The sequence below is a fragment of the Euprymna scolopes genome, chromosome 17 (genome assembly GCF_053919585.1).
Source record: "Euprymna scolopes isolate OS-2025 chromosome 17, ASM5391958v1, whole genome shotgun sequence".
Lineage (NCBI taxonomy): Eukaryota > Metazoa > Mollusca > Cephalopoda > Sepiida > Sepiolidae > Euprymna > Euprymna scolopes.
This window is the reverse complement of record NC_136498.1, coordinates 108,786,089-108,798,951: the sequence shown is the minus strand read 5'-3', so window position 1 is coordinate 108,798,951 and position 12,863 is coordinate 108,786,089. Positions and strand designations below refer to the sequence as shown.

The 12,863-nt window shown below is 34.3% G+C and overlaps 1 protein-coding gene across 1 annotated transcript; it reads right to left on the bottom strand.

The window, feature by feature from the left end:
• Positions 1 to 9,019: 9,019 nt before the first annotated feature.
• On the bottom strand, positions 9,020 to 9,907 carry LOC145297055 (uncharacterized). The gene has a single exon (XM_080143282.1). The coding sequence runs from the start codon at positions 9,905 to 9,907 to the stop codon at positions 9,020 to 9,022; it is 888 nt and encodes a 295-aa protein (XP_079999408.1).
• Between the last annotated feature and the right edge of the window lie 2,956 nt (positions 9,908 to 12,863).

Sequence of the window (12,863 nt, the reverse complement as noted above, 5' to 3'; positions counted from 1 at the left end):
TTGCTTGCCTTTGGTGATATGAACACTTGTATTTATTGTAAACATTTTTTTTTTTTTTTTTTTTTTTTTAATGCAATGTTTTTCCTGCATGCATATCTTTTATCCAAAATGATTTTTGACAGTAAAACATTGTATGGAAGTGTCCTTTTCTTTTGATCTGTGATTTTTTTTTTTTTTTTTTTTCTCTCTCTTCTTCGCCTTGAACACAAAGAACTACATTATTCTTAACACAGCCTAACCATTGTCTTCATTTTTGGCTTCCATTTTGAGATTCCCAGGTCTACTCCAATTGAGTGCAAATCCAGTCAGACACATTGACTTAACATTGTATGAACTTTTCCAGCCATACGTGAAATTACAAATTATTTTAAATGATTTATTGACGATGTAGGTTTACGGCAAAAAAAAAAAAAAATAGGGGTTGATGTGCCGTAAAACAGATGCATGAAATCATTGAAATGAACATACAAGTTTTTAAAAAAAAAAAATATGGGCAGAGCTTTCAGAGTAGTGTCAGTATCATACGCGTTTTTTATTTCTATTTATTTTTTATTTATTTATTTTAAGTAAATTGCTCATTTTCGGCATAAACTATCCAAAATTTTGAATTCATCAACCACTCCAATGCTCCACTGACATTGTGTTACACTTTGTTCTCATTGAAAGAAAGTAGAATATATACCTTGGTGTTTTCCTCTCATGGTAAAATGGGCATTTACTTTATGGTCGGTGCCACTGAAATCCCGAATTTCAGCAGAACCAATAAATTTGGCTTACGACTATAAATTGATCTTATAATAACTTAATTTTTTTTTTTTTTTTTTTTTTTTTTTTATAGTCATGCTTTAAAATTATACATAATAATCAATAACTAAAGTTATTGGGGGTTAATTACTCTCACGCAAAAATTAATACTCCCCTCACCAAAAATGTTTTAATCGCAACCCCCTCTAAAGTTTTTGAAATCCACCTTTTCTCTGCACACACACACACACACACACACACACACACACACACACACACACACACTTGCCCACCCCCCTCCACACACACACACACACACACACACACAAAAGATGCAGTCAATATTCTGAAACTCTGCTAATATACAATTCTGTAAGCCTTCTGCTGCCAAATTTTTTAATTGTTTTATTCATATCCCGGAAAAAATTTTTAAATCCAGACTTGCATCATTTCATCTGATTTCATTTCAAAGTTTTATTTAGCTTGTATAGTAAATTTGGGATGACACCTCCCGCCCATCCTCCCATCCCCAAATTTAAAAAAAAAAAAAAAAAAGGTACTGTTAATGCAATTTGGTTGTGGAATATAGATCCCTTCTAATAAAAATAAAAAAATTGTAACTAAAAAAAAAAGAACTTTCTGATTCTATTTTGGAATTAATTGTTCAAGTTGACAAATGTAGTTTCATTTCACTTTTCTAGAACTTGTGCACACACATTAAGAACAAAGTTAACTGTAAATTATAATTTTATAGTTAACTTTGTTCTTGATTGATAGGCTCTATTTCTTATATTGGTTGCACTGGGGTTTTTTTTTTTTTTTTAATCTGTTTAAGATTACTGTATAAATATTAATATTTATATTCCCTTTAAGTTTGCAGAAGCCTTTGAGCTGTAAAATTAATAGCTCTCTTTGACATATATATAAGGATGCGGTCATTGTCCTAAACAGAATGTGAAAAATTGTTTAGGAGATCAAAAAAAGAATTTAAGATTATGACCGGAACGATTTAGAGTTAAAATCTATTTAGCATTATGCATATCTGAATAAAAAGGTACTCAAAAATGAGTTAATATACTAGCATGATCAGATTTTACAAGATGGAGTCATATTTTAACTAGAAGTTTCTTGTATTGCTCATATTTACTGCTCATTGTTATTTTCTTAAAGACTATAGAATGTTAAAACCTTTTTTTTTTTTTTTTTTTTTTTTTCTATTACCTAGTAATACTAAATGGATTTTAATTCTAACATTTATGATGTAATATATGTATATATATGTATTCAATGGAAGAATGTTTAAGTGCCACTGATATTTTTCACAAAATGAGAGGTTAAATGTTTGGAGCATAATGATACTTTGAACCCTTAAATGAGGTTTAATAATCGTGTAATGGAAGAAATTTATTAGCTACTAGCATGGGTTCCCAGCATTGCCCGGGTATTTGGAGGTGTATGTTGAGCAAAAAAACAAAACTGTCAATTTTTTTTTAACTTTGACCCTTTAAAATTTATTGTTTTGGGCTCAAATCAAGTTAAGTTAGATCCATGTCCAAGCAACCTATATCTAAAATTTCCAGTGTTTAGACCGAAAATTGTCGGAGTTTGGTAGAGTTCTCAAAGGTCAAATCATTGAACTTTGACCCCTTAGTCACCAAATTTCTGGTCGAAAACCAATCACATCAATTTTCCCAAATCTCAGTATCCTGTATATCAAATTTCGAGTCTGTAAACTGAAATTTGACAGTTATTGCATGGGGAAATGTGTGCACACACACACACACACACACACACACACACACACACACACACTGACACTTTCACTTTTATATATATACTAGCAGGGCTACCCGGCGTTGCTCGGGACCGTATAAACAATGAAAAAACATTTGTCTTCTATATATATAAAAGGCAAAAATCGGTGTGTATGTATGTATGTATGTATGTTTGTTTGTAACGCTAAAACTTTTGAAAGACGGAACCAAACTTGACAAATTTGGTATCATATCGAAGCCCCATCACCCGGATGACAAATATCGAAATTTCACGTCAAACGGACTACTAGAAGTTGGTCAACTGATCAGTTATCTTCGAGGGGGGCCCCCAAAAAACCTGTCATTAACGCTAAAACTTGAGATGAAAGATTCCTCTCCCCTAAGAATAAAACATATGTTCAATATCTGCTTTTGTTTTTTCATTGTTTATACGGTCCCGAGCAACGCCGGGTAGCCCTGCTAGTCTATATATATAAAAGCCAAACGTCTGTGTGTATGTATGTATGTTTGTTTGTAACGCTAAAACTTTTGAAAGACGGAACCAAACTTGACAAATTTGGTATCATATCGAAGCCCCATCACCCGGATGACAAATATCGAAATTTCACGTCAAACGGACCACTAGAAGTTGGTCAACTGATCAGTTATCTTCGAGGGGGGCCCCCAAAAAACCTGTCATTATCTATATATATAAAAGACAAATGTTTGTTTGTAACGCTAAAACTTGAGATGAAAGATTCCTCTCCCCTAAGAATAAAACATATGTTCAATATCTGCTTTTGATTTTTCATTGTTTATACGGTCCCGAGCAACGCCGGGTAGCCCTGCTAGTTTATATATATAGAAGATAATGACAGGTTTTTTGGGGGCCCCCCTCGAAGATAACTGATCAGTTGACCAACTTCTAGTGGTCCGTTTGACGTGAAATTTCGATATTTGTCATCCGGGTGATGGGGCTCTGATATGATACCAAATTTGTCAAGTTTGGTTCCGTCTTTCAAAAGTTTTAGCGTTACAAACAAACATACATACATACACACAGACGTTTGGCTTTTATATATATAGAAGATATATATATATAGATTTAAATACATTTGTTCTTGAAGAACATGCTTCTCCAAGCCTGCAATTCCCTACAATGTATTTTAAAGAACTGCTGACATATTCTTATCCACTATTTCGCTTCCGTTTTGTTTCTCTTTCTCCCTGTTCAACCTTTCTTGTTTCTTTCTTCCAGTCATATTTGAAGGGGGCTTACAAAAGTAAATTTTTTAGATGTTCGACTTGAATGAACAATGTTAGTGCTCGTTAGTTTGCATATCTGGAAAAATCCAAACAAATAGAATATAATTAGGTAAGAGAATTTAAAGAAAATCTATGGTCTTAGGTATCCGCATTTCAACAGGCGTGTATCAAATATTCAAACACTTATTTTCACATTAATATTTGAATTAAGCAATGATTAGATTCTTCTTGATATTTTATGTGTTTTGCGACAATCTCAATTTCAACTTTTGGCGCTTACATCATTCTTTCGCTGAATGCGTTATGTATTTTTTGTACATTATTTTTATTCAAATTTTCAAAGAAATTGTTTAGAACAGCGATCGCATCTACCACATATATATACGTGTGTGTGTGTGTGTTAATAATTATTCAATCAGCATATACTAATCGTAATGAAATTTGTTATTCATTCAGTATATACTAATTGTAAAAGAAGAAAAAAAATCTTTAATTTTTATAAAAGTAAAAAGTTCAAGCCCAAATTAAAAATTTTTTTTTTTTTTTTTTCAAAAAAATTTCAATACATGGATATGAAAATAATTGAATTTAGTTAAGATGAATATAGAATGGTAACCTTCTTAGCGAGTAAATTAGCAGTTTGTTGGTTGCATGAACTGTGAAAAATTGTTCAAAATGTTTTCAGAATGTGAGCATCTGAAGAATAAGCGACTAAAAATGTAGGCGTTAACAAAACAATATTGTATTCTGCATGTTGAGAGTACAAGAAATTCCTAGCAGAAAAACTTGGCATTTGGAATTTTGCGTACTATTGTATTACACACAAAATAAAATAAACTGAAGGATAAACGATCATAATTGTGATCCCGAAAATTTCATTCGGTACTATTTGAAAACAACTTTTGCATAAAACTGTTAGGGTTATAGCAAGTTGAATTATAAACGCTGAAAAAAAAGTAGCTCCTATACATGTTTTTCAAAGAAATAACTCCCTTCGTATATTAAAAAGGGAGGTAACTCCTGACATTTTCTGAATCTGCATTAAATAATTAAAAAAAAATATATATATATATATGTATATATATATATATATATATATATAATCACACACACTTATGAACAAAACATTTATTTTGAAGATACACAATGCAAATACAACTCTTCTATTTTAAATGACAATTGCTGTTTTAGGAGTACCTTCAGGGCTCTAGATTGCAAGTGATTTTTCAAAGTGGCGACTAGAAATAATGATACGCTTATCTTTTGGCGATTGTATTTCTTTCACTAATAATCTTCTAAAGTTCACTAGTGGGTGAAAAATTTTTGTATCAAGGCTGTTCAAAATAAATAATCCAAAGAAATTACAATGTATATATCTTGTATATTTAGAATTACTTATTAGAAAAAAAAAAAAAAAAAAAAAATCTTTGTACATACACGGCACAGAACAAAGATGTCATATTCTAAAAATCATGTCAGTTTGGCTAGTAAACAAATATTTAGTTGTCAAAGGTCAACAAAAGATAAATTTGTCAGAGCTCTGACCTTAGAAATCCTGTCTTCCCCCCCCCCCCCCGAAAAGTAACGAAAAGTTTTTTAGATTTTTTTTTTTGTCTAAAATTAGCCAAAAAATAAATAATTCTATCTTACCTTCATGCATATATAGTCTTGGGTGATAGGAGCATGCTCTGACTGAATACTATCCCACTATTTCTGCCACAAACTGTATGGGAACACAGAAAAAAATACCCAGGTGACACAACACCCAAAATTGTTAACTGGGAGAAAGTCATCAGAAATGAGCCACGGAGCAAAAACTAATGAAAACAGTTGGCACACACACAACCACCCTTAGCCATGTTATGCAACACACTTCGGCTACTGGGAGTGTCTGAGCCATGATCAAAGGGTAGCATCTGCTCTTAAAATGCTACACTTGTTCTGTCAGTGGAGAAATCTTTCATGACTGAGATAATTTTTTAATTTTTGTTTCTTTTTCTCCATGTTAAAAATGACTATGGTGTCTAACTCTGTCCTCTGGGGATACAAAGTAAATAGGAATTACCTTAGTTATATAAGGTGAATTTCGCACTAGTAACCATTTTAAGGTTTATTAATAAAGATGCAAGTCTCTTTACTTTTGGAACATGCCATATATTTAAAAAAAAAAAAATTCAGATAAGTTGTTGAAAGTAAATCCCCCCCCCCCTTTTTAACAACCAAAATGCACCAGTGTCTTTTTTCTTTTCTTCTTTTTTTTTTTTTTTTTTTTTGTGTGGGGCGGGATAACTTCATCTGTATATAATATATTGATAAAGAGGCGCGTGTGTATATAAATATATATTTTTCTTTTTGTGGGTATTTGTATGTTTTCTAAAAACAAATACAGTAACTGCATTTAAACAAAAAATAACTTTATCCTTTATTTAAAAAAAATCATTTTTCATTAAAATATTATTTTTTCTTTAGGTGGCTAAATGTCTTTGAAATTTTTTTTAATGAAATATCATTTAAATTTTTTCATTCTCATTATCTTATAAATACCATATCTACAGTTGCAATAAACATTTTTATTTTTTATTTTTTTTTTTAAATTTAAGTTTACATTTAATTTGCTTTAGTTTCTCTGAAATATATTGTAAATAACTAATTTTTTCATGTCTCGTTTGATCATGCGTACACCTGCCAGAATTTCCAAAGGTCCATACATTTCCATTGCAGGTGGTTTTTTTTTTTTTTTTTTTTTTTTTTTTTTTTTTTTTTTTTTTTTTTTTTTTAACTTTCATTTTTAATACAACCTAAAAATATTTGGCCATAATGTTTAGACTTAAAAATTCTTTTTAGTCCTAGGTTTGGTTTAAAATCCCATACATATGGTCTGATAAAAATCTTCTTTTTTTTTTTTTTTTTTTTTTTTTTTTTTCCCATAATTTTATGAATACAATTTTAAAAGTATTTTTTTTTCTTTTGTTTTATATAAATGATTTTCATGCTTTATATTTTTCTTTTATTTTTTCAAAAAATTTCTTTTTCATGTAAAATATCTTTTGAATAAAAAAAAAAAAAAACTAAAAAAAAAATTGTATATTTTTGCATAAATCTGAACTTTGACTTTTAGTTTTTATTTTGAATTTTCGGCACTTCTACAGAATTGGGACGAGATTTTGTAGTCAATAAATGAAGTTTCCAGATAAAAAACGATTGTTTCAACTTTTTTTTCCAATTCTAATAAGTTACAATTGTAGCTTCCAAATTATGCAGTCAAAATTACCTGAATATAACTGAATAAAAAAAAAAAAAAAACTTTAATCGTGTTAGCAGGTGAAAATTTTCTATTTTGTTTAAATCAAAACCGGAATTTACCTCCCTTTTAAATTTTCCTGTGTTTTACGATCGTTTTCATAAAATTGTATTTTTCATTTTAATAAATTTTCTATCTTGATTTTCGTCATTTTTAAATTAAAAAATATGAGGAATACATAACCATTGTTTTCATGTGAAATTCAGTTTTACGATTTCCAAAATTTCGTCCCAATAGTGTAGAAGCGCCAAAGTTTTTTGTAATTTTATTTAAAAAAAAAAAAAAAAAAAAAATGGATTGTGTGCAAAATATTAACCTGAATTATAATGTAAATAATTAAATATTTAGTTAGTTTAAAGGGTAATGATACTATGATTGTCTTCAGGCTGGAAAAATTATGATTTTTTTCCGTTCTTATCGCTCTGATGTGACACGAGAACATGCTTCTCGTTTTCACCTCCATCGTTGTTTTCAAATCTGTCAATCATAATTACGCAGGCACCCAAAGATCAAACTTATGCACACACGCAACCATTTGCGTACATTTTCTATAAGAATTAACAATGGACTACTTTCCTCATCGGACTTTTGAATAAGGCGAACTTCACCAGTTAAAACACAAACCTTGAAATAAGGACATTATTTTCACAAGACTTTCATCTTATCTCAACGAAGGACTTTCATCTAACATGACTTTTTAATCTTTAACTCAAAGGATTTTTTCACCTACTTTAAACATTCTAATCATAATGATTTTTCAAGAACTCTTACCGATCGGACCTTTGCTTGTTCATCTTGTTATTTTTGTTGAAAAATAAATGCGGTGCATTTCAATTATGCTTCTTTTCCATGTCTGCCTCGGATGACCAATTTTACGCTTGCCTTGTGGGTTCCGGTTCCATCCAAGGGCCTGCCTGGTGATGTTGGATGCAGGCTTCTGCAAGGTGTGGCCAATCGAGTTCCATTTTTCGTTTTTTGATCTCTAACTCCATTGGAGTTTACTTGGTTTTCTCCCATAGTTGTTCATTGGAGATGGCGTCTCTTGCTATAAGATGTTCCTGAGACATCTGTTGGTGAATGTGTGGAGTTTGTGGGTGTTGGTCTTGGTCACTCTCCACGTTTCTGAGCCATAAAGTAGAACCGACTTCACATTGGTGTTGAAAATTCGGATCTTAATCCTGAGTGAGAGGGCTGTTGTTCTCTAGATTAGTCTTAAGATGCTGAGGGTGTATCTGGCTTTGCTTAGCCAGCACTTGATGTCCTCATCTGTTCCTCCATTCCTGCTGACAACAATGCTCAGATGCACAAACTTGTCAACCTCTCTACTGTTGTAGTTGCACTGGGTCTTGCCTTCTGTTATTTACTCTCATGACCTCTGTCTTCCCGATGTTGATCTGGAGTCCAATCTTTCCACCTTCCTCTGCCACATGACATAGGTTTCAAGATGTGCAGGAGAAGCTGTATGGGAGGAGGCCGTCATCTGCATAGTCTACATCCTCCAGCTGTTTTGTAAAATTTCACTGGATATCCGTCCTCTGCCCTGCCGTGGATCGTTTCATGTCCCAGTTGACCCCCACCAGAAATATTATCGGCAACCTTGACCGACACTGGTTTGTACGGTGAAGAGTTTCGTCAGTTTCCCATCGTGGATCACTTGGCACGTGGCATCCTCATACATCTTTTGCATGATGGTGACAAACTTTGGAGGAAAGCCATGGTGATGCAACAGTTTCCAGATGACCTCTATTGATGCTGTCAAATGCTTTCTGGAAGTCGACAAAGACTGTACAGGGTGGTCTGGGACTGCTCAATGATAATGCACATGGTTGCGATGCGGTTCTGTTGGAATCCAGCCTGTTCATTTCGAAGTGTCTTGTCTAAGGCGATCTTTAGCCTCTTGAAGAATTCTGCTCCGTATTTTGCCTGGTATGGTTAGCAACCTTACAAGATGAGATCACCTTTCTTTGGCAGCTTTACAAGGTGTCTTCACTTCCAGTTCATTGGTACTCGTTCTTGTTCTCAAATCTTGGTGAGATCGGGGGTGCAGCATCTCAGTTGAGTTTTGGATATTAGCCTTGAGTGCTTCAGGTGGTATTCCATCAGGACCTGTTGCCTTGCCTGACTTGAAGGATTTTATGGCCTTGATGATCTTGATCTCTGCCTTGCTGGAAGGGTTGGTGTTGATATCTAGGAGCTGGGTTGGTGGTGCTGGTCTGTTGGGCGTCTCCTTGAAATGCTCTGCCCATCTTGCTCTCTGCTCATCTTCTGTCGCGATGGCATTCCCATTCTTGTCTTTCACAGAGCGGCTTGGGTTGCTGTTCTTCCCGGAGGGTGTCCTAGTTATTTCATATAGACCCTTAATGTTAGGTTGGTCTGCTGCGGTTTCTGCCTCTGCGGTGAGCTCCTCTATGAACCTTCTCTTGTCTCTCTGTGCACTATGTTTCGCCTCCTTGTTTATCTCCCAGTATCGCACCTGCAGTTCTTGTTTCTCTACCATGTCTTGCGTCTGGTTGATAGTGTCTTTCAAATTCTTTCTCTCCGTGATGAGTGCCCAAGTGTCTGTTGTCAGCCACTCTTTGTGCTTTATCTTCTTACCCACGATTGTTTTGCATGTTGTCTTCCAGGTCTCTCGAAGGCTACTCCACTGCTCTTCAATTGTCTCTTCCCGTAGATGCTCAAGCACACAGAACTTGTTTCGTAGTTTTGTCCTGAATTCTTCTGCCTTTGCTTTTTCTTTCAACTTGTGAACATTGAACTTGTGTGCTGGTCTTCCCACCTGGTCTTTGTAGGCCCTCAATTTTGTTCTCACTACTGCCACAACCAGGTGGTGGTCTGATGCCATGTCTGCACCTCACTTCACCCTGACATCGTGTAGGTTTCGTCTTCACTTTTACCCGATTTTGACATGATCAATTTGTTTTTCCATGTGGTCTTGTGGATAGTCTTATGTGGAAAAAGGGTTCTCCCAATGACCAGTTCGTTGAAAGTGCAGAATTCAGTGAACATCTCTCCGTTCTTGTTCCATTCTCCAGTGCTATGTCTGCCCATAAGGTCTGTGTCTGTGTTATCCATTCCAACCTTGGCATTCAAATCTCCCATCAAGATCTTTATGTCTCTCTTTGTTCTTTCCACAGTTGCTTGAATCTGCTCATAAAACTAATTTTTGTCTTGTGCGCTGCATTGGTAGGGGCATAACACTGTATTATAGTGACTTTCCTGTCTTTGGAGTTGAATCTTGCCGTGAGAATTCTTGAAGATACAGGTTTCCAGGACAAGTGCTTGCATTGCCTCTGGTGTCATCAGCAGCACTACACTGTACAGGTGTGCTCTTGTCCAGAGTAGATGGTGGTCTCCACTCGTCAACATTGTTCTTCCATTCCATCGATCTCACACAGTCCTAAGATCTTAAGATTGTATCTGTGCATTTCACTACACACCTGTTCAGTCTTGCCTGTCTTTTATAGGGTTCTGATGTTCCAGGTCCCTGTCTTGGTCTTTGCCTTGATCATCAAAAGGGTTGTCAGCACACTGGCTTCCCAAAGGCATTCATCCACTCGCGTCATGAACTCTACTAAAGAGGACCCTTCTCGGACCAAGAAGTCCACAGATGTTGTTGCGGTTTCTATAACTTTCTTTTACAGAATTGGGTTGTTGGCCCTATTCTAATCCACCCTGGAGGACCAATGAGTCCTCTTGGGTTGAAGGCTAAAGATCAGACTGTCTGGCTTGGGTGAACCTACCGGAGACGAATCTCCTGCCAGCATAGCTATCTGGATCCTAGAGACACGCAAACCCCTAAACACGCCAAGTTTGCACTCGCTAAGGGGAAAATAGTTGAACTGCTACTGAGAAATTTTGCATTTCATAAACTTACCTTGATTATTATCTATAGTGCTTGAAAAGTGTGCTTATGACAAACAAAATTCTTCACTCTGAGCCAGATGGCGACACACTGAGTGTAAGCAATGGACACTTGTAATCTGACATCTATCCAGATACTGAACTAATACGTACAAGGCGTGTTTGAATCAATTTCCAATTATGCTGTTATATTCATTTATTTATGACTGAACGAATTTGTCCAACCTGGTCATGAAGCATTAACTGATTGAATTTGAAAACAAACGAATATTTAATCTTATCCTGCTGCTGCTGATAATGAGGAATTCTAAAATCTCATATCCTTCCAGTTCCAATGAGAACTTTGTGTCTTCCAAAAATCAACATTGTCCAATTATTAGAACAGAAATCGTTGGTTGTCAATATGAAATTGAAAACTATAAAATTAACTGATGAAAATTAGACAAATATTGGCCATGCCACACCCACATCTATTTTATAAGTCCGTGTTTGTATGTTTGTTAAAATCTTTTGTCATCCGTATCAAACTGGCATGAACCAGGTACCATTAGAAAAGGCGATCTTTCTGGCACATAATATTGAAAAGTTAGAAAAATCGTCAATTATTTCATGTAGAAATATTGTTTTGTTTGAGGGAGGGGGGGGGCTCAGCTAAAAATCTTGGTCACGACACTTTGTTGATCTTTCATTTTAAAAAGCTAAATTTGCAATGTGATAACATGTGTTGTCTTGGTTCAATCGCTTACGAACTTAAATTCATATTCACCACTGTTTTTTTTTTTTGTTTTTTTTTCTCTATTAAAATATTTAACCTGGTTTTACTAAAAATGTACGACTAAAAATTATGTATGATCAATGTACAACTAATTGCTGCTGCTGCTGATTAAAGCAGCTATGACACAGGTGATCAACTGGGTCCGTCAGTGTAAAATATCGTAAAACAATCTTGTAATAAGCAATAAAACAAATTTACTCGAGTTTCGAGAGGTTATTTTTAGCAAATGTCGTTTTAAGTGCATACCTAAAAAGGTATTTACTAAAATAAAACTCCCAATTTTTATTAACCTGGTTTCCTGGGTGTTTGCGGGTGTGTTGAGCAAGAAAAAAGTGGTAGTAAGCAGGAAGGCTCGAAGACATGAAAGAAAATCTGACGTCTAAGTCGATGTCTCCATGATGCGACCGGAAGTCAAAAGCGTTGAAATTAACTGAAGTCAATCCAATAGTAACGATGACTTGCTAAAATGTTGGCCAAAAAAAAGTCGACCCCTCCTTGTACAAAGCGGCCGAATTTAGGGTGAAGGAATTAATGTTTTTGGCCCATTGTTCAATATTTGTCGTCCGAGACGTCGAGCGTCAAGATAATATTGATCCTGTCAAGATCCGTTGCCTCTGTCGAAAGTTTTTGCGGGACATGCAAACATACATACATACATTTAAACAGACAGGTGAGATTTATGTTAAATATTTCCTTTTATACTGGCGATTTATTGAGTCCGTTAGTGCAAAAAAATGTTAGTCGCGATTATTTTGAGCAAATCCTTAAGGTCAGACTTTTTTCAATCCAACATGCCACTTTTTTTTTTTATCTTTGTAAAATGAGTTTATTTCTTTATTATTGAAATAAAAAAATTTATGAATTTCAGCTTGGGAGGGGGGCGCAAATTAAATTTTACAAGTGACCTTTTTTTTTTTTTTTTTGAAATTTAAATTTTGTAACAATAATAATGTAACACTAGAAAATTTGTAAAAAGAAGAAATTCTTATCGACTATTGCTTTTTATTTTTTTGTTTTGTTTTTAAATTAAACTTGAAACTGTTAAATTGCCTGGACCAATTACACATTTAATGACTGGGGATTATGTTTTCCAATACAGTGTGCCAAATAATTGTCTCTGGCTTTTAGGATCTAATTACATTAAACATCGTTTAATTTTTAG

Excerpts from the sequence above, each read along its gene's own strand:
- LOC145297055 (XM_080143282.1), bottom strand. The coding sequence starts at position 9,907 with ATGGCATCAGACCACCACCTGGTTGTGGCAGTAGTGAGAACAAAATTG.